The 21,082-nt window shown below is 50.3% G+C and overlaps 2 protein-coding genes across 5 annotated transcripts in view; one reads left to right on the top strand and one right to left on the bottom strand.

The window, feature by feature from the left end:
* The window catches only part of ABCD4 (ATP binding cassette subfamily D member 4), a 34,051-nt gene extending 30,103 nt beyond the window's left edge, over positions 1–3,948 (top strand). For all 4 annotated transcript variants that reach the window (XM_077819127.1, XM_077819126.1, XM_077819124.1 and 1 more), the window contains 2 exons: positions 2,011–2,126; positions 2,359–3,948. In XM_077819127.1, coding sequence (XP_077675253.1) covers positions 2,011–2,126; positions 2,359–2,454 — 212 coding nt within the window. In that variant the 3' untranslated portion in view covers positions 2,455–3,948. The remainder of the gene's footprint in view (positions 1–2,010; positions 2,127–2,358) is intronic.
* A 94-nt stretch (positions 3,949–4,042) lies between these two features.
* LOC144266822 (acetyl-coenzyme A synthetase 2-like, mitochondrial) lies at positions 4,043–20,084 on the bottom strand. Its single transcript, XM_077820342.1, has 14 exons — positions 19,772–20,084; positions 17,906–18,002; positions 17,487–17,686; positions 16,208–16,383; positions 13,871–14,023; positions 9,562–9,709; positions 8,754–8,891; positions 8,411–8,503; positions 7,819–7,931; positions 7,014–7,140; positions 6,144–6,271; positions 5,025–5,088; positions 4,373–4,494; positions 4,043–4,219 (listed from the first exon to the last, which is right to left on the bottom strand). Exons 1-14 carry the CDS (start codon positions 20,082–20,084, stop codon positions 4,043–4,045), a joined length of 2,049 nt encoding a protein of 682 aa, XP_077676468.1.
* Positions 20,085–21,082: the final 998 nt, after the last annotated feature.

Here is a 21,082-nt window from a genome sequence, read left to right as displayed (position 1 = left end):
TGTTTACCAGGGAATTTCTTACATGGGGGTGCGTATTCAGCAAGGTTCCCTGAAAGCTCCGTTGGGGACACTTGTAACCCCACTTAGTGCAACATTTCATAGAAAAACATCAGAAGTTACTTTTCAAAGGTTGAGCTTATGGAGGCTCCTCTTCCTCGGCTGGCGGCTGTCATAACCGGGGCCCTGATGTTCCCCACAGTGCCACACAACCCACCCTTTGGTGTGGAATTGTGCTCTGGAATTTCAACTTCTGTTTGTTTTCTAGCTCTAATGGTTGGGAAGATAAACTTGAAAACGTGACCTGCTCAGAATCCGCGCAGTGTTGTCTGCGTAGCAGCAGGCAGCCTGAAATAACTCTGAGCGGGAGTATTGTGCTTAGGAAGGAAAAATCAAATGCACAGCTACAAAATGGAGAATAACTGGCTCAGCAGCAGCAAAGGATCTGGGCCCATAGTGGATCATAAATTGAATATGAACCAACAATGTGATGCATTTGAGAAAAGGCAAATATCCATTCTGGGTGCATTAACAGGAGTATCATATCTAAGCCATGGGAGGTAATTTTTCTACTCTGCCCTACTCAGCACTGGCACAGCCTCAGCTGGCGTATTGTGACCAGTTCTCAGCAAAACAGTTGAAGAAAAATGTGGACAAATTGGAAGGAGTCCAGAGGAGAGCAACACAAATGATAAACAGTTTAGCCAACCTGACTTTTATGAGGAAAGATTTAAAAAAAACTGGGCATGTTCAGTCTTGAGGAAAAAAGAGTGAAGGGGGGAAGCTGATAAATCTTCCAATATGTTAAGGTCTGTTATTGAGAGGATAGTGATCAGTTTTCTCCATGTCCATTGAAGGTAGGACAAGAAGTAATGGGCTTAATTTGGAGTAAAGGAGATTCATGTTGCTATCAGGAAAAACTAACTATAAGGCTCGTTAAGCACTGAAACAAGTTACCAAGGGACGTTGTGGAATCCCCATCACTGGAGGCTTTTAAAAAAGAGATTAGACAAAAACCTGTCCGGGTGATCTGGGTTGACTTGGTCCTGCTTCAGCGCAAGGAGCTGGACTAATTGACGACTTGAGGTCCCTTCCAGCCCTTTATTTCTATGATCTATCCCATTCATCACGTTGGGATGTTGATTCTGAAACCTAAAGATCCAAATGTACCTGGCAACCTTGTTGAGCTGGATGTTTCTGCTAAAGTGAATCACCAATGGAAATGCTTACAGCACGATCCCCAGGCACCAACACCTGCAGCTTGTTTCCTCACAACCCCTGCCACCAGTACAGAAATCTTTGGCATATTGAAAACTAAAAATTATGGAGTCTGTAAAATAAATTCAGTTTAATCTCTAACCAATACCCCAGGGACTCCAGGACTGTAGTATTAATAAACCTCTTCATTTTTAATTTAAGTGAAATGGCTGCAGAATTTCCAGTCTGCCCCACCAGCTTGTAGCTGAATTCAGAAACATTGCCACAGAATTGAGGTCCAGTTTGTGGAGTGAATGGACCTGGGGTTCTAGCTTCCCCAATGTCGCCAGCCCTGGAGACTTTCTCATAGGGGAGACTTCCCCAGATTATAAGGTGTTTGAAGGTTCTTAGGGAAAGACAAACCCCGGTGATACTCACTGGCATCTGGCTGTGATGGAGGGGGTACATGACGTGAGCTGCATTCTTTTGGCTGGAGTAGGAGTCCTTTTGGGAAGACCAGGTTTCCCCTTCAGCAGATAGTAGCTTTGGGAGCTGGGACCAGCGGTGAACAAAGGTCCCTGCTCTGCTTCTCTGGTACCTTTTGTAGTTTGCCTAAGAGTCCCTCCATGGAGGTTTCAGCCTTGCCAGCTCCATGCAGCATGTGAGCAATGTTCTCAACAGCTGCTCAGTTCAGAATCCACACCTACAGGGAAGAGCAGGCTTGAGGGCAGGGATTGGTTGGGCTGGCTAGCTAGCCTGAGTGGTTGTAGTCCTTGGATGATGCCATGTTGATGGGGCTTTCTGCTTTGCTCTCAGTGTTGGATGAAGCCACCAGTGCTCTGACGGAGGAGGTGGAGAATGAGCTATACTGCACCTGCGCTCAGCTGGGGATGACACTAGTCAGTGTGGGACATCGCACCAGCCTGGAAAAGGTGAGACAGAGAGTGGCAGACCTATTTCCATCAGCAGTGTGGGGCCTGTTAGCTCCTGGACTGCATGTGGGACTGAACAGGGCAGGGAAGGGCAGGTGGATGAATGGGCGAGGCATATGTTGTCAGTGGGTGGATGGCATGGAGTTGGGCAGGGAGGGAGAGAGATGGTGGGGAGGAAGTGGATCCCCCCCTTTGAAGCCAAGGCACTCAGTTGTGTGTTGCTGAATTGCAGTTTCACAGTTGGATTTTGAAACTCTCCGGAAGAGGAAGATGGGAACTAACAAGAACCGAGAGAGTGAGGCGGCTCCCAGCCAGTGAGGGATGCTGAAAAAAGTACTGAGGCTTGAGACTGGTTAATTACCCAGGAGCTGCAGAAACTACCTGCGCCACAGGAGATACCTGATTAGTAGAACTGTAGGAACTGCAGAGCCACCAGGAGCCAATAAGTATTCAGGGAGGAAGGTGGTGGTTTCTGGATTTTACTGAAGGAACCAGGGCTGAGTCTTTTCTTTCTGCCTGTTGTCCAAACTGCTGCTTGTTGGGTGCTGCTGAGAGTGGAGAGTGTCCCTCCCAGAGAGGGGCTTCTCCCCAAACCATTCCCCTGGCATCTGATTCCCTCTTCCTGCCTATCGTGCTAGGGGGAGCAGAAGGAGCCCCTCTTCTTGCTGCTTTTGAGAGGGGATAACTTTGGGTGGAGTGGGGGAACTTCTGGGTGCCAGGAGAAGGCATCATTTGGTGCTATGCAAAGGCAGGGCCAGTGCTGCCTGCATTTGACTGCAGTGTGATGCTGGCTCAGAAAGGACCATGGTCTCTACAGGGACCATTAGCATCTGGGCCTGAGGCTGGAATCTGTTTGGATGGACAGGGCCCATGTCTCCTCATTCTGTTCAGGGTCGTGCTCAGCACATGGTGGATTAGTCCATGGAGTTTGTGTCATCTCACCCTAGGATGAACCTCACTAGAAGCATTTTGCATGAAAATCCCAGGCCTGTTCGCATGGGGTATGTGTGTCAGCATTCATCAAGCAGCCTGAGCTGGTGCCAGGCAGCAGCCGCCGCTGCCTCCTGTCATCCTGCACTAGGGCTGGCCTTACAGGAGGGCTACATGGGCGACTGCCTAGGGCATCGAGGATGCAGCGTCAGAGTGCCACAAGCTGGTGGCCCTGGGCTACCAGAGCAGGGGTGAGTGGAAGCTGGGCTGGAGCCTCTGGCCAGCTGGGCGGGGGGTGGGCAGTGCTGCCCTGAGCTGCCAGCCTTTCTGGGAGGTGCAGGTCAGCCAGGCTCATGCCTGCAGAGCCAGTGCACCCACTCTCCTCCTGCTAGGTGTGCAGGGGTGTATGATCAGGGGAGACCCTGGGGTCAAACTTCTCCCTGTGCAGCCTGGCAGGCACCTGATCCCTGCACCCCATGCTGCAGTTCTCAAACTCCAAAGAAAGGCCGACTCTGTCTGCACCGACACCCCTCCCCTACACAGACACAGTGCTGTGGCAGTGGGTTTGGAGCAGCAGCCGGAAAAGTGTCAGCGATTAGTGTTCTACATGGACATGCTGGAGCTGGGAGCCATCCTGAAGAGAGGCCTCCAATCTGGGGTTAACTAACCTCCCCCCTCTGCCTCCTTTCTCGTTATCCAGATGCTGGGAGGGGTATGGTGGCTTCTCACTAGGGCCTTCTGCTTCTCAGGGAGGAAGCAGGACCCCCTTCCTCACCCCCTCACTCCTACTGCCCCTAGACATGGTCACCTCTCAGAGGAGCGGTCTGCTTTGGAGGTTTAGTCCAAGGTCTTCGGTGCCGGTGTAAAAAATAAAGGTCTGATCTCAGCTGAATTACTGGTGCCTGCTGATTGGCTTTTTCTAGACTAGGTCCCAAATTTGATGGGGGTGGGAAGCGTGAAGAAAAGGGGAGCAGAGAGCACTCATGTTACTGGCCCTGCTCCTCCTGCAGGAGGCGCTTGTGCCCCTTGATGATCTCCTCCACAGCCTCGTGGTCATCTAAGGTGGTCAGGTCCCCAAGCTCATCTGCCTTGTTCTCTACAATCTTCTTCAGGACACGACGCATAATCTTACCTGAACGGGTCTTGGGGAGCCGCTTTGTGACCTGTGGCAGAAAGGAGCAGAGTAAGCGCTGGAGCCCTAAGCTGTATCATCTGGGGCTGGGAGCAGTGGGGAAGGGGCTTCTGCCATGCTGTTGAGACAGGGTTGAGGGCATACAGGGTGCAGTATGGGCAGGAACAGGCCTACGGGCTGTTACCTGAACGTATTCAGGGCTTGCGTATTTTGCAATCTTCTGTGAGACCAGCTCCTTGAGTTCATTGCTCAGCCTCTCCTGAGAGATATCAGTCCCCTTCTTCAGCACAATGAACACATACGCTCCTGGGAAAAGATGGAGTTACTCATCCATGCACCAAGCGATGGTTCAGGGAGATGTCCAGTGCAGGGCTAAGCACTCTGCAGCTGGCTGAGATGCAACCTGAAGTATGATAGGGGCTGAGATGGTGTGTCTGTGACCTAAGTGAATCTCTGAAGTGGTATCACCAAAGCTGAGACTGTTGCTCTACAAGGCTACAGTTCCTCTACTCCAATGAAGTTGTGGGACCTCCCTCCTGAAGATGTCCTGGAGGGAGTCCTGTGTTGCCTGAAGCTGCAAGCCCCTGCAGTGTAATGCTACCAGAGACTTGCCCCCTTCCAGCCCAAAGCCATGTGGCTCTTGCGGTGACTCCCACCCCATACTCTGTGTCCTACAAAGCTTACTGTGTGTACCGCAGGGGTGAGTGTGGTCCCTATGCCCTAGTACAAGTCAGGTATGCAGTCACCCTGAGAATTACTCCTCCCCCCCACCACTAGCCCTAGCAGCTGTGAAGCCCATTACAGAGATTGCAGTAGCAGGAATCAGAGCCCCTCACCTTCTCCTTTGATCTCATGAGGGAAGGCGATCACGGCTGACTCTGCCACTGCTCTGTGCTGATTCTGGAACAAAACAGGTCTGCATGTCACTTCAGCAGTCCTGGCAGGCTGTCCTGCCCCACACTGGCCTGGTATGTGGCAGAGAGATGGGGAGCTCCCAAGGTGGCCTCCATGCCCTCTTCCTACTTACCTGCCACAGTAGAGTGTAGGGAAGAGGCCTGACACCTCTGCTTCCCCTTCCAGCTCGGCTTACCTCTGTGAGTGGCAACTACCCACTCTGCTCCTCCCACCCCTGCTGCAGCAGGACCCAGTAACCTGTTCACAAGATCTCACTGGGTAGTCCCTGCTTACAAACCCAGGGATGTGTCGGCTCCAAAGAGCACTGAGAGACTCCAATCACATAACAGTGGGGGCCTCCAAGGGTTAATAATCCCCTACATTACATTTGCATGATGCTCTGAATTCACCTAGCTGTAGCCTGAGCTCCAAATAAACCTTTTTCTCTCCCTTGAGTGCAAGGATAGAGCTGGGGCCTGTGCTGTTAGAACAGCTTAGTTGTGATATTGGAGCTAAATACTTTGCCATCTCGTCTGATGCTGGTGAGGAAAGTGGAACTTACCATAGTGCAGCCCTGTGCTGGGCTTTTTGACAGAAAGGTAAGAAGGCCTGAAGTGTTTGCAGGGAGAAGGGGTTGTCCCCTACCCAGTAAAGCAGCAGGTACATACTCGTAGCTAGCTTGATGAAACTTGTGATGGGAAGAGTCCTAATGTGACTTGAGAAACGATGGCTGCATGTTGTGATCACTATCCCAGCTGGATAGCTCTAGAGTTGGTTGGAAATCAGAGTGGGAGTGGTAGAGATGAGAGAACTGCTCCTTCCACCCTACCTGCTCCAGGTAGAACTTCTGCCCCATTCCCTACAAGGCCTCCTGCTGGAGCAGAAAACTCGGGCATGATACCAAGGTGCTATGTTCACTCAGTGTTTCATGGCTTCTTTACTTGGAGGCCCCCGTGCCCCTGCTCTGCTCCCTGAAGAGGCTCTCCCCACCTCAGCTCTTTGGACTTGCTTATAAGCTAGGGGTCAGATGTTTGCCACTTCTTTCTGCCCAAGCCTCTTACCACAATATCTTCCAGCTCTGCGGTGCCTAGCCTGTGCCCGCTGACACTGATGACATCGTCCAGACGTCCTGTCAGCTGGTAATATCCTTGGCTAGTACGATAGGCTCCATCTCCCGTGAAGAAAAATCCTGTGATGATCAGAACCGTGAGAGTCTCTCACAGCTAGCCCATGCTAGCTACACCCTCTTCCCATTACCCATTCCCATTACCTCCATGGCTTAGGTACACCCCTCCCCACATCAACACCATCCCCCTGTATACTATGCCCCCCCTAAACTCACAGCAAAGGGACTTCCCTGCTCCCGGTCAACCTCATGGCTTCTCCCAGCTCTACAGCTCAGGGGCATTCTCCGTTACCACCCTTAATTCTGGGGTGCATGCTCCATTGCTGGACTAGCCCCATTCCCACAAGCCTGGGACACATGCCACAGTGCAGCCCTCCATGGTCTGGACACTCTTCTCTTCCCTTTCTCTCATTGCTACAGGAGCTGACATTATCATTTGTATTACAGAAGCAATTGGTGGTCCCCACTGAGATCAGGACCCCTTTGTGCTATATATACACACACATGGTAAGGAGCTGTCCCTGTGCCAAAGAGCTTATGTTCCGAATAGATGAGACAGGCGAAGGGAGGAAGAAAGAAAGAGCCATCTCCATTTTACAGATGGGGAACTGAGGCACAGAGAGGCTACGTGACTTATCCAAAGTGTTGCAGTGAGTCTGTTGGAGCCAGGAATGTAACCCAGATCTCCCATGTGCCAGTCTAATGCATTTGCCATAAAACACTTCTTCATGTGGCTCTAGAAGCACTCAGTCTCCAATCCATGATCAGCTGTGCGCCTTCCTCTGTCCTTCCCTGCAAATCCTACCTGGGTAAGGCATCAAGTAGGTTTCCAGAAATCTCTTGTGGTCATTGTAAATTGTCCGTGCCATTCCTGGCCAGGCCTGAGAGATGCAGAGGGCTCCAGAGACGCCGTTCTGTGTTAGGATGTTTCCCTGGAAAATAATATCCTTTGTCATGACTGGGGCTGAGGGTAACCTTCATGCTTAGTCTTGGGTCTAGTTTTACCTGCCACATCCCCACCACAACCTTCTGACTGGGAGAGACATGGAGAGCAGTGGGGGAGGATCTAGTTCACACCACCCGCAGGGAGATGATGTGCATGTGTAGCCCACTCTGCTGCTTAACACCCGGTATTGGTCCATTGCTTCTGACAGAAACCAGTTCTCACTCAGGCCCAGCTTGTTCTGTGCCCTTGTCCAGATCTTCTTCCCCTAGTGTGTTCCAGGCTCCCTGGGCACTGGCATATAGCTACAGCTATGATTGCAAGTCTAGCATGGCATCCGTTCAGTTACTGAGGAGCTGGAAACCACTGTTCCAGAAAATACCTTTGTAGCATTTCTGAGGCGAGCCTCCAAACTTCTCCCAGGACAGGGTGCTATAGAGAATGGTGCAGGAACACAGGCTGAGATGTCAAGGGGTTGCTACCAGCTCCCTTGCTGGAGTTGCTCGAAATAGGAGGATCTGTGGGGAGTGGGACATGACCTTGGGGGTGGGGGTGTGTGGAAGACAGGTGCAGCTTGCAAGTTCTCTACTTCTAGCTTCTGCCTGCTAGAGGGGACAGTATGGGAACGTTGGCTAAGAGAACCTCTGGACTGATGGTTGTAAGTTACCTTGTCATCCAGGAGGGCAGGGCTGATCCCAAAGAGTGGTCTCATGGCCATGCCTGGAAGAATCTCATCTCCAGGGCTGGATGGACGGGGAGAGATACAGATGCCTCCTGTTTCTGAGGTAAATGTAATGGTGACACCCATGAAATTAGGTCAAAGCGAAAGCCGTGGAATACTGCTAAGAAATCCACCTTCCCCCCCTAAGTCTTGCATGGTTAATGCAGCTGCTTCCGTACCCATGCAGGGGTTACTGTAGGCAAGGCTCTCTGCTGTCTGGAGGTGGCTGGAAAAAATTGTTAATTAGAGATGGAAAGTCTTGCTCATCTAGTCCAGTGCTGGATTGGTCCCTACCGTCTCTTCTCCAGGTTAATTTTAAATCCTATCATTTATTTAACTGTCTGACCTGTGGTGGGGCCAAAAGGCTCCCTGTGCTGGGCACTTGGCTACAATGGGCCATGCACATCTATGGTGATGTCTAAATAATAATTGCCCCAAGCTGAACAATCCCAGATGGGTATTACACCTCCTAAGATGGGGAGATGACTGGGGAACTGCTTAAGTGCCTGTAATGGGAGGGGTCTTCTTTGCTTCTTACCAGTTTGCCACCATGTGTCAACTACTGGGCACCGTGCATCCCCAACCACGTTGAAGTACCACTCCCACGCTTCTGTGTTGATGGGTTCTCCCACTGAAAGGGGAAAGGGAGATGAATCGTGTTTAAGGGACAATTCAGAAAAATCTTTCTCCTTCCGTTTTCCTTCGACATACTGGCTTTATCAAGATCATGGACCTGGGCCAACTAATAGGCCTTCTCCTTGGTGGTATATTCTCTCTCACTGCGAAGTACTGACCCAACACACACCTCTAATCCAGCCCACTACTGAACTGAGTCTGAGAGTGGTAGTCTGGTCAGCCCTGAACCATCACCTGGTACCAACCTGATCCAAGGGTCTTGAGGGAAGATCTGTCGTATCTCTTTACCCACTCGTCCCCATATCTCAGCAGCAAGCGAATTGCTGTGGGTGCTCCATAGAATTGATTAATTCGTAACCTCTCCACTGTTTCCCAGTAACGCCCTGGAATAGGAAACTGGGCCAGTTACCTCTAGAATTGGCTCATTCACCCTGATCCCAATACTTTCCTTGCTTCCATACCCCTGCTGTAGCCAGGCCAACCTAGCTCAGGGTAAACACCAGGAGCAGCAGCAGTGGCTCTTTCCTTCCTTGAGAGCCCTTCCTGATAACCATCTCCACAGCGCTCTCTGCGGCAGGGAAGGGCACAGCTAGCATCCCCCTCAGGACCCTACCATGTGGAGGTGACTTCCCAAACGTGTAATACACAAGAGACTACTCCAGAGAAGGAGGGATTTGCTCTTCTCCTTACTGCTCCACCCATGATTAAGATGGTTTCCTACCACCTCCCCTGGGGTGTGAGAGGAATTCAGTGTGTTCTTCAGCTCCACACAGGGACTCAACTCGTGCCATGGTGGCAGGAGTCTTTGGTATGTGGGCTGAGATGGGAATTAATTTCAGGCCTCTCTCTTCTGTATAGAGCATCCAGGGTCACTTCCCTGCTTGCCAGAGATTTCAGAGCAGGGTTACATTCATGCATTTCTAATAGCTTCTTACAGTTTTAGCAGAATGGCTGCCAAGCATTTTTGAAGAAGGATCCTTGGTCCCTCAGCCCCACAGCCTCTTTCGGCTGCCCTTCCCTGAGGCCAGGGCTCTTCTGAACTTCATTACTCACCAGGATTGGGGTACACTGGAGTGCTCTCAAAAAGGACTGTGGTACCTCCGTTGCACAGAGGGCCGTACACCACGTAACTGTGCCCCGTGATCCAGCCGATGTCGGCTACGCAGCCAAAGACATCCCCATCGTGGTAATCAAACACATACTGTGCAAAAAAAAGAAGAGAGCAAGAGCTATAGCCTGGAGACAGGGCCCCTCCTACCACAGAGGTTGCCAGAGCAGCTCTTGTGTGGGAGAGATCTATAACTAAAGTCTCCTGTCTCTGCCAGTCTTGTCTTCCCCTTCATAGATGCCAAGGCCAGAAGGAGCCATTGTGATCACCTCACCTGCCCTCCTGTGTAACACAGGCCATAAAACTTCTCCCAAATAATTCCTAGAGCAGGTCTTTTAGAAAAAACATTCCATCTTGACTTAAACATCGCCTTTGATGGAGAATTCACCACAGGCTTGGCAAATTGTTCCAATGCTTAATTACTGTTCAAAATTTACACCTTATTTCCAGTCTGAATTTGTCTAGCTTCAACTTCTAGTTGTTGGATCATGTTATACTTTTTTCTGCTAGACTGAAGAGTCTATTATAAAATATTTGTTCCCCGCGTGAGTACTTATAGACTGTCATCAACTCACACCTTAATCTTCTCTTCAATCTAAATAGATTGAACTCCTTGAGTCTATCACTATAAGGCATGTTTTCTAATTCTTTAATCATTCTCATGGCTCTTCTCTGAACCTTTTCCAATGTATCAGCATCCTTCTTGAATTGTGGACCCCAGAACTGGACACACTATTCCAGCAGCGGTTGCACCAGTGCCAAATACAGAGGTAAAATAATCTCTCTACTCCTACTTGAGATCCCCTTGTTTATCCCAGGATGCCGTTAGCTCTTTTGGCCATACTGTCACACTGGGAGATCCTGTTCACCTGATTATCCACCATGACTCCCAAATTGTTTTGAGTCACTGCTTCCCACCCTCTCTGCTACACCAATCTGTCACAGCTTGTCCCTGTTTAGCCTGTAAGCAGGGACTGGCCTATTCTGCATTTACTCAGCACCCAGCACAATGGAGCCGTAGTCCTGGTTAGGGCCCTGCTGAAAAAGAAATAAATAACTAAAGCAGCTTCAGTCCTGTGCTGAGGAAAGGAGCCAGGGTCCTGATGCAAATTCAAACAAGCCAGTTCCCATTACTACTGGAGTCAACACTTGAGGACTATCAGGAACTCCAGAAGACCCTTCTAAAGGTAGACTTGGCAACATGATTTCAGATGAAATTCACTGTTGGCAAGGGCAAGGGTATGCTTGTTGGAATGAATAATTTGGACCACTCCTTCACATTGCTGGATTCTAAATTGCCTGGGACCACTCACGGAAAAGAGCTGCTTTGTGCAAACAAGTTATTAGGCTGTATAATGAATTGAACTGACCATGTGATACTGCCATTAGACAAATCAACAGTAAGTTCATAGCTGGAGTTGTGTTCAGCATTGCTTGTCACGTCACACACAGGTACAGTAGAAATAGAAATGAGTGGAGGCCTAGAAGACTTCCCTAAGAGGCCAGACTATTTAGTTCAAAGAGGAGATGAGTCAGAGGGGATGTGACAGTGGTGTATCGATTTGCCAGTAAAAAAAAAAAAAAAAAAAAAAAAAAATTCTTTCCACTTGCCAGCCCTCAAACTCCCCCGTGAGCAGAACTGGGCTCCTTCCACCTCAGAACACTCTCTAATAAGGACAAATAGTTGCACTGCTGCTCTGCAAGCCAAACTCGATTCCAACCCCTCTCTTCTTGCGGCGTTGGCTCTGCAGGGCTAGCAGGCGGACACCCCTCTGTCCCTCTCCGCAAGGTAAGCCTGGCTCCGCACCAGCACAGGGAGCCGGAGTTCAGACCTTGCTATTTTCCACACCCTCCCATTTCATTGGATGTAGGGGGAGGGACAGAATGTCCTAAAGTAACTGGATAGCAGGGCTGGCCCTGAGAGTGAAACCTGTATTTTACTTGGGCCTGGCTCCTCTTACTCCATTTCCCATCTGTTTCCCACCAAGCAAGTTTCCCAGTGTAATGTCTCTTGGAAGTCCTTTGTTTCTTGGCGGTTGCTCTGGGATCCGCCATTTCCAACAATACTTTAAAAGTCTTTCGTCCCTTACTAACATGCTCTAGCTGCCATTAGGTTTGCTGTGGCAATGCTCCAGCAGCTCCCCGCAAAGTGGGCCCCGCTGACAGGAGGGTGACAGATGAGGATTCCAGGGGTGAGGAAGGCTCTGGTGTGTTTGTAATGGAAACTCGCTGTCCTCTGAGCTAGTCTCTGTTTAAAGTATTCAGCAGCAGCTTGCTGAACCCACCCGGGGAAAACGAGCTGGAATTCATTCCAGCTCTGGTCATGTTTTCCAGAGCAGCTGGAGCTAAAGTGGCCTTGTGTTGGAATTGGACAGTGCTACCTCATTCCCACATTCCTGTCCTGGGACAACATCCGCTGCTTTGTTCTGTGTCCAATCACTGGCTCCCTGATTTCCACATGTCCCACCCCCAGGCACACAGGGCATTTCAGACTTAAGTCACCAGATCTGGCCTCACATGAATGCTAGATGCACCAAGGCTAGGACTGGAGCCCTCTGGTAAGAGGGCCTGGGTGGAGGTGTGAAGGTCCCTGGATCAGGTATAGGGGGAGCTTGCCCATGGCTAAGGAGCCCACACTGAGGTGTTTAGAAAGGGACTTGTCTCATGAGAAGCCAGAAGGATGGCTCTTGTGTAAGACCGACAGGCCCTGGTGGTCAGTGGGCAGGATTGAACCTGGGACCTCTGGAGCTTAGTGCATGAGCGTCTACTGCATGAGCTAAAAGCCACATGGCTGTTAGCTAAGGCTGTAGAGCAGACTCATTAATCTCTCTCTCTCTCTCTCTAAGTGGTCTTGGTGCCACTAGATGGGACAGAACACCACACCCAGGCGGTGTGTGGGTTACACTTGGAAGCTGTTTGCTTGGTGAACTGTCTCAAGCAATGGACTTTTCCCCACTTCCCTTGGGGGGCTGTTCTGCAGCCCAGTACTGTGCTGTCTCAGGAACACAAGTGTGGCTCAGCACGTGAGCTCCCAGCAGCTCGGTCTCCAGCTCTCTCTCATGACTACACAGCAAAAAACCAACAACCCCGCGGCAGTGAGTCTCTGCACCTAAGTCAACGGGTGCCCAGTGCTCACGCTACAGCACTAGAAATAGCCATGTAGACATTCATGCTCAGGCTCTGAAGCCCGGGGGAAGAGGGTGAGTGTCAGAGCCTGAGCTCCAGCCTCAGCGGGAATGTCTACACAGCTAGTTTTAGTGGCGTGGCATGAGCCTGAGTCTGTATACCCAGGCTCTGAGACTCGCTGCCGTGGGGTTTTTCCCCCCAAGTGTAGATGTATCTTCAAAGGTCTTGCCTACAGGCCACCTAATGACTGGAATAAAATCTGGGACATTTCTGTCTGTTTTAGGGGCTTCCTCTTCCCAAAGCTACCTCTGCTCCATTGAAGTATGGACCCCTCTCTTTAGTGCTCTAGGGGCTCTCTTCAGGAGCAGAGCTTTCACTCTCATGTATGCTTGGGGGTAGTTGAAGCTCAGAACACAGGGGAGAGGGGGCTTGGAGATCTCTCTCTCTCTCTGTAAGTATATCCTGTATTCCCCATTGCCGGCCTGTAAGCAGGTTGCTGGCTAAACTGCAACAGAGCTTATGCAGAGAAGGAAAAGGCTGGAATATTTCTGTAAGATACCAGCCATTTCTCCCTCTCCATCCCCTGGAATAAACTGGCTGGGTGTCTGAGCAATGCTTTTCTCTATGGGCGGAGCACCCTCCCTGAACTGATTGGCTCAGGGCGTGGCGAGGACAGAAGAAGGAAAAAACAAATGTTTAAACATAAATGACTGTAAATATAAAACCTGTGTCTTGCTGGCATTTGCTGCTCCTCCCCCCGCTTTCTACCTCACTTGTCATCTTGGCAGCTCTTTGAGGCATAGACCGTCTCTTCCCAAGGGTTGGAGCAGTGCCCAGCAGAACAGGGCACCCAGGTCTACCTGGGGCCTCTGGGTGCTACTATAAGTAATGAATAATTGACCTGCTCTAGAACATGCACTGGTGCCCCCTGTTGCCTGGACTCAGTCCTGCTCCATTCCTAGTAACTGTCTTGCTCTCCAGCAGCTGGACCCCTAATAACATTAGCAGCTCCCAGATTGTGCTTTAGCTCAAATAATAGAGACATGATCTTGTCATCATAGCTTGGTAGTTCTGCTGCCTGTACGCCTTGACCCGACGTCCCCGGTGTCTGTGTCTAGGCCTCATTACCTTGTGTGTGATGGCAGCATAGAGCAAGTATCCTGCCTGGGAGTGGACCAGCCCCTTGGGTTTGCCAGTACTGCCTGATGTGTAGAGAAGGAACAGCAAGTCTTCACTCTCCATGGCAGCAGGCTCACAGCATACATCCTCTTTCATCATTTCCTATGACACAAAGCAGAGTGGTTCTCACTCAGCTCCAGGATCTCCTCACAGCCCCCAGATTTCCCTCCATTCTCCCCACACTTGCTCTGACCTTACATTTCATTAGTCATTTACTAAGCCCAGAAGAGCTGGAAAGCATTGTATACATCAGAGAAATGAACCCCACTGTGGCTTATTCCTCTGCTGCCTGGTGACGGGCCAACGCTGCTTGGCAGGGGGATAGCACTGCGGAGGCTGGGACAGCACTCTAGCAAACCAGATCCTAACCCCTCTCCCCACATTCCGGCTCTTGAATCCTGTTGCTTCTTCCTTCCTACATTTCTCAAGTCCATCCCTTCCTCTCCTTCCATACGGCTAATGTCTCGTCCAGTTGGTCAATTCTCATCTTCGTTGCTGCAGCCTCTGCTGCTCTTGCTTCCCTGCCTGATCCTCTCCAGTACATACCAGAATGGGTGCTGCCACTGTGACCATGCCACCCACCTCTCTTCAGAGCCCTTCAGTGTCTTCCTTTCACCTTCCACATCTGGTTTAAGGTCCTTTTCCTCCCGCTCACAAGGCCCTACAGAACGCTGCCCCATCAACATCTTTGCTCTCATTTCCTCCTCTATTTCCTTAGCTTCCTAATCATGTCTTTGCATCTTCTTCTATGCTGCCCTTCAGCTTTGAATTCCCTCCCACTCCCAAACGCTCACCCCCTCTTCATTCAGCTGGCTCCTTAAAATGCAGAACTACTCTGGAAAGTGACTATCAAAATGGCACCAATGGGAGCAGTGTTTATTGTTTTTCACTCTTGCCAGACCAAGTGTGCTGTGTTCAAGGAAACGGAGGGGTTCTCTTCCACATGCTGGCACCACAAACTCCCCGTGGGTTCTGAGGGTCAAGCTGGCTCTTGCTGGCTCCGGCATCACCACCAGTAATAACGATTCTGCAGTTGGGGCGCACTTAAAAATTCTGCTGAGGCCCTGTCCAGAATAGACTCCAGCTCCCTCTCCCAGGCCTGTGTAGCCAGCAGGAGTAAAAGGCTGTAATCACTGAGCCAGCAGCTCTAATGCTGAACCCTGCCACAGAGCAGATCTCCTGAGTAGGAAGAAGCCATTTGTTCCTGTCACTTTTCTCACCATAACAGAATTCTATGAGAAGCCTTCTCATGTTAATTAGGTTATTTGTTGAGCACAGACAGTGAGCTCCGCTCTGTACAAAACATGGTGGAGGCAGTTGTTCTGAACCCAGGAGCTAACAACAAAATACTTCTTCAGCAAGCATGAGTGCTGCTCCCCTGAGGTCTGACCATCATTGGGTGCATTGTGCCTCACTAGGAGCGTAAACACCAAGAGAGACAGCCCGCGTCACTGTCTAGGCCAGGGGTAGGCAGCCTATGGCACGCGTGTCAGAGGCAGCACGTGAGCTGATTTTCAGTGGCACTCACATACCCCGGGTCCTGGCCACCAGTCTGAGGGGCTCTGCATTTCACTTTAATTTTAAATGAAGCTTCTTAAACATTTTAAAAACCTTATTTACTTTACATACAACAATAGTATAGTTATATATTATAGACTTACAGACAGAGACCTTCTAAAAACATTAAAATGCATTACTGGCACGCGAAACCTTAAATTAGAGTGAATAAATGAAGACTCGGCACACGGCTTCTGAAAGGTTGCTGACCCCTGGTCTATGCCTTGTATAGCACTGACTGCTAGGACTGCCGTCAGTAAATGTGGCCCCACCCAGACTGGAATAGAAGGGTACTGCAGGCCAGGAATAAGGTGCATGGACAAAGCTGTATGGAGAGCCCAGGGCTGGAATAGCAGGGTGTGCTACAGGCCAGGTCTGAGGTACATGGACAGATAGTTTTCAAGGTCTTGCCCACACTATTGCAGGCTCTGGTTAGTGCTGCCAGCCCCTGATGTTACACAGAGAATATTGTGTCTCCAAGAGCTCCCCACATTAACTCATTCATTCATTCTGGAAAGCAGGGCAACTGTTGTTGGGAAGGTTCCTGGCCTGGGCATTAAGCTTCGGACCACGACGCTATTACCCCAGAACAATGTCCCCAGTGCAACTAAGTGCAAACAGGGTCCTTTGGGCTGGGCTGGAAACCCACCCCCACCACTTCTCCCGATTCCCTAGAGCAGATGTCCTACCCTAGGGGGAAGTTGGTGGTAGCTCCATATGGCATCTCACCTCCTCCAGTGGCACATCCAGTTCTGACATGGGAACCTTCTGCTCAGTCCTCATGGAAACCAGAACTCGCTTCACCAGTGGGCACGCGTGCACGGCCTGGTCCACGGTCTGCTTCAGCTCAATAACCTTGCCCCCCCGCAGCCCCTGATTCACAGTGATCACTGTCTCTGACTGCGCTGAAGAGGGCAAAAGAGAAGGAAATGAACAGCAGCATGATCAGCCCTTCCCCTCAGCCCAGCTGCCCCTCTGCCCTCCATCATTATTACCAGGATGTCTAGCGCCCCCTCCCACCCGGCTCCAGACACACATCTAACCCTGCCCTGCCCCACATGCCTTTTCTCTCTCCTTCCCCCTCCCATCTCCAGTTTTCATGGCCTCTCTTTAAAATAAGAGCAGCAGTTTTAAACTCTTTCTTTCCCATTAATGTGTCCCATTAAGTCTCCTACAACTTGATGAGAGGCAGCACTCCAGGCCCTTGCTCCCTCTGTTGAGGCAGAGAACTCAAGCCCCCACAACAAGAGACAATGGCCTGACAGACCCTGCTGCTCTAGGAGCTTATTTTTAAAATGCTGAATTTGATGAAGCCAGGCATAGCATCCACTGGGCTGGAAGAGGCTTCTAATGAGACCTAGTGAATAGCCTTGCATCAGGGGAGGCCCTCTACCGGGATACAGTATTTAGTCCTCTCCTCCCTGCCGTGCATCATCATGGCAGGATTTCTTAATCATCCCTGATAGGGCAGGGGATGTTTCTCCTTAAAGAGGTCCAAGGAGCAGCATTCCAGCACCGTCCCTTGGCAGCATGTGCCACTGCTGAGCTCTGCTTAGGGTTAGAGAGCGTCTCTGAATATTGAACCTGAACTTCCCTGGCTGCATCTTAAGCCTCTTCCTTCCAGGCCTGCCCGTGGGAATGAGCGATCCCTGTGCAAACCGTTTCATCTGCCTCAGTCGACTTCCTGGCTGCAGCTTTTATTTTCCAAACCATCTCTCAGGGCAGGGCTTGTCTGTAGCTACAGCTTGTGGGGAGTTGTGGTGATGTTCTTGGGTGGCCTGAGCATGTGGTCCAGGGCCCACTTGTTTCCTCCACTCCCTCAGGCCACTCTCTCCTCCATGGCTGGAGGAGTAAGAACGCCAGGGCCAGGAAGCTTTGGGCACAATCCCCACACCCTCAGCCCCACTGGTCACTGAAGCTGACAGGGGTTTATATTGTTCTCCAAGGGGCCAGGCTGAAGGGACAATTTGTGCACAGAGCACCTATCAGTTGTGAAGAAGGCTCTTACCATCCCGGATCCTGTCAGCTAGAGCCTCGGAGCTGAATCCGGCAAATACCACTGTGTGTACGGCTCCTATCCGGGCACAGGCTAGCATGCTTGCCACAGCCAGAGGGCATGGGGGCATGTAGATGGTGACTCGGTCACCTTTTTTTACTCCCTGTCGTTTCAAGGTGTTTCCCAGACGGCAGGTCAACTCAAGCAGTTCTCTGTCCAAAGAAATCGGCTTGTAGTTAGAAGCTCTCCCATCCCAGAAGCCTCTCTGAACTGGGAACAGATGGGGCTAGCTTCCCTTCCCTTCCCTTCCCTTCCCTTCTGGGAGCCCCGCAGAGCTGGAGATAAATGACTCTGGTCCCTTAATCAGATAAGTAACCATACCAGCCCTCTGTGCTCAATTCCTCTAGCTCAGGATTGGGGTAAGTACTGACCTGTATGTAACCCGAACTTCTTTCCCAGGCTCATCTTTCTCCCAGATCAGGGCCACTTTGTTTGGGGCTATATGGACATGGCGATCCAGACAATTCACTGAAAGAGAAGATTGACTGTCATTACTCTCTGAGCTATTTTTAATTCTAGTAAAGCCAGTGCTCGCCACTTCATTTTCTGAATACAATCAGGGTGGCTGCATTGTAAGTTTGACTGTTATTCAACCCCTTAAACCACATCATTGCTAGCACCAGCCATCAGGTCAGAAGCACCACCCCAATCCCACTCCCACACCTTCCTTCCCGCCATACCCATGACCATCCTCATCATCCTTACTTGCAATCTGCACATTCCTAACCAGAAACTGCCCCCAAACACCCTGAGTAACCATAACAGCCCTCTGCACTCCTCCTTGGTGGCTCTCTGAGTGCCTCATGAATATTAACTCAGTCATTTCTCAGCAACCCTGTGTGGCAGGTAAGCAATCCACAGGGAACACTACACCTCCCACTGAAATGCAGCTGCCTCTTTAGTGGAATGAGGCAGCTATTAAACAGTGACAGCAGCACTCCAGAAGGCAGTTTAGGACAGGAAGTGAGGAGCGCTGCAGAGGGAATGTAGGGAAGTAGAATGCAATCACCTGAGATGAAACAGGGCTAGAACTCTGGGGGTATGTAGAGTTCCTTGGAATGTTGAATGACCACAAGCGGTCAAGACCTTGGTTTTAAATCTTATCCCAAAGTGGGCTCCTCTGAAAGCACTAGTGTTGCCAACACTTGTAGTTTTATTGGGAGTCTAATTACATATGTTGTTCGTTGTAGAGCTCCAGCTCCCAGAGTTGCGATTAGGTGAGACTTTCAGCTTTCATTTAAAAAAAGTTAATTTCTCTCCCTCATGGTTCCAGAGAAAAGCTTGAAAAAACTGACCCCTGAAGGCTCAAAAACCAGAAGGCAAATAAAAAAAGAACTAAAACTTATTTTGAAATCTCATGATTTTGGGGGGCCTGACTCATGATTTTTGAGTGATTGGGGTTGGCAGTGCTGCTATCTAGCGCTGTGAAGAGGCACTCGTTGATAACGGATAAGGGAAGAGCACTAACTTCTATTTGATGACCTCAGTAGTACATGGGTGCACCTTTGAGGACTCCCACAAAAGGGTACTGACCAGGCCCAATGACACAGCTTGCGAGAGCAGCTAGGCTCACAGCACATGGTGGTCCAGCTGTATTCATACATCCTAATGAGACACACTTGCTCCCCTACAACCAATCACATTCCTACACACCTACTACACACAGCCAATTGGAACGTTCCTGGCAGGCGTCCTCTGGCTGAACTTGTGCCTGGATCTGAGAAACCATCCCTCATTTGAACCCTTTTACCAGACCGTGCTGCTCAGCTCTACCTCCCTAGTTTTTCTTTAAGTGTTGGATTGAGTGACACCGTTGAGCACTCCTGGATTTGTGTGTGAGGAGAATAAGACTGGGAACAAACACGCCAGGGAAAGTGGGGGTCAGAGGCAGGTGCTGTCCTAGACTCACACCCTTGCTCTCTGACACACGTTCTTCCCTTGCCTTCCTCCCTCTTTGATGTCTGTTCCTCAGACTATTCCTCTCAGTTTAGGATTTCCACATGCAGGGGAAAGACAGATTGGTGCACTTCCAAGAAAGTGTCTAAAAATAGAAAGCTAATTCTTGCTGCCATAGAACTTCCCCAGTAGCAACTGGCTAACAGAAGGAGTTAAAGGTGTGTGCATTCCTAGGAACAGATTCATGAGACTGAAAAGGATCCATCCTGAAGATGCTGGGACCAGGTGGGTTCCCCAAGAGGCCAGCAAACTAGGGTGGGGAGGTCTGGCTTCCTGCTTACCTGCTACATTCAGTTGTCCTCCCAGGAACCAGGACACCCAGCCCTGCTGTAGATTACAGTCTTGTACAGAGTGAAAAGGATTAATCCACATGAGTCGGTTTCTCCCTAGAGCTCCCCAGAATTCATCTGCCTGCTCCACTGACACCTTGTACAGCCCTGGGTGGTCCCTTGATCCAGGGAATGCTGCAGCTTCTGGCATATATGCAGTCAGGGGCCCGCCACTCCAAGCTCTAGCTATTCCAGAAGAAAAGGGTCCTCTAGAGGATTGACAGAAGACTTTTAGGCAGCAAGCCCTAGGAAGCAGCCAGGCCATGATCCAGGGTTGCAAGAGAGATCTCCAACTCTGCAACAAGCAGGAAATGGTCTTCAGAACTCTGCTTTTCTTCTTTAGGTACAAAACTCAGGCTAAGTGCTTTCAGTCTGCCCTGGAGCCGTGGCGTTGAGCGGGAAGGAGTGGAGTGCTAGCTGGGTCTCTCTCTGTCCATCAGATTATAAATCTACACTCAGCAGACAGCTCAAGAGGTGCGCCGTCTCTTCCTGACACGCTTTCTCGCCTGTTCCAGATGGATACATGAAAAGGAAATTCAATCCCTTCTAAGGGAGGAAAGGGGGTGGGCTCTAGGAATGTTTGACTGGAATAACCTTCATGCTAATCTGAATTCTGACGACTGCTCTTGCACTGAAGCCAGAACTGGCTGGTGATTGTATTCTCAGCAGCCGGAGCAAGCCAGGCTGGCCTGTGTCACCTTACACTTTCCCTTTGTCCTATCATTAACCTGCCCTTGCTTAGAGGTTGAATGGAACAGTTTGCCTGCTAGATTGATCTGGCCCCACCCAAGCCTCCTGACTATCTGCTCCGCTTGAATTCTTTTCCCAATCTCACTTTGTGCCTCCCCCACTCATGCTGCCCCCTGTACCTGTAATTATTTCCCTTCCTTTATGTTCCAAATGACCTCACTCTCCTCAGTCAGAATCCTCCTAAAAATACTCTTCTGAAGTCTTTCAGCCACAGTCCACCACAGAACTATGGGTCTATTATGAGTCTATGAAAATGCTTTGCTGACTGAGATCACACCTTCAGCTGGTCACTCAAGGTGATCTGGGCTGTTTATATACACTCTCTGGGGCGGGGACCGTGCCTTCCTCTTTTTTGTCATTGCTATTTATGCCCTGCCACAGCATGCCCAGAGCTTTACTGGCAACTGTAAAAATGAGATCCTTGTCCCAAGGGGCTTCCCATCTAAAGTTGGACTGAAGAGACACAGCCAGATTCTGATCTGCACCTCCCTGGAGATGCAACACCAAAGGGGA

This window comes from Eretmochelys imbricata, chromosome 6 (assembly GCF_965152235.1).
Source record: "Eretmochelys imbricata isolate rEreImb1 chromosome 6, rEreImb1.hap1, whole genome shotgun sequence".
Taxonomy (NCBI): Eukaryota; Metazoa; Chordata; order Testudines; family Cheloniidae; genus Eretmochelys; species Eretmochelys imbricata.
Note: the sequence above shows the minus strand (reverse complement) of the source record. Positions and strands in the feature narration are given on the sequence as shown.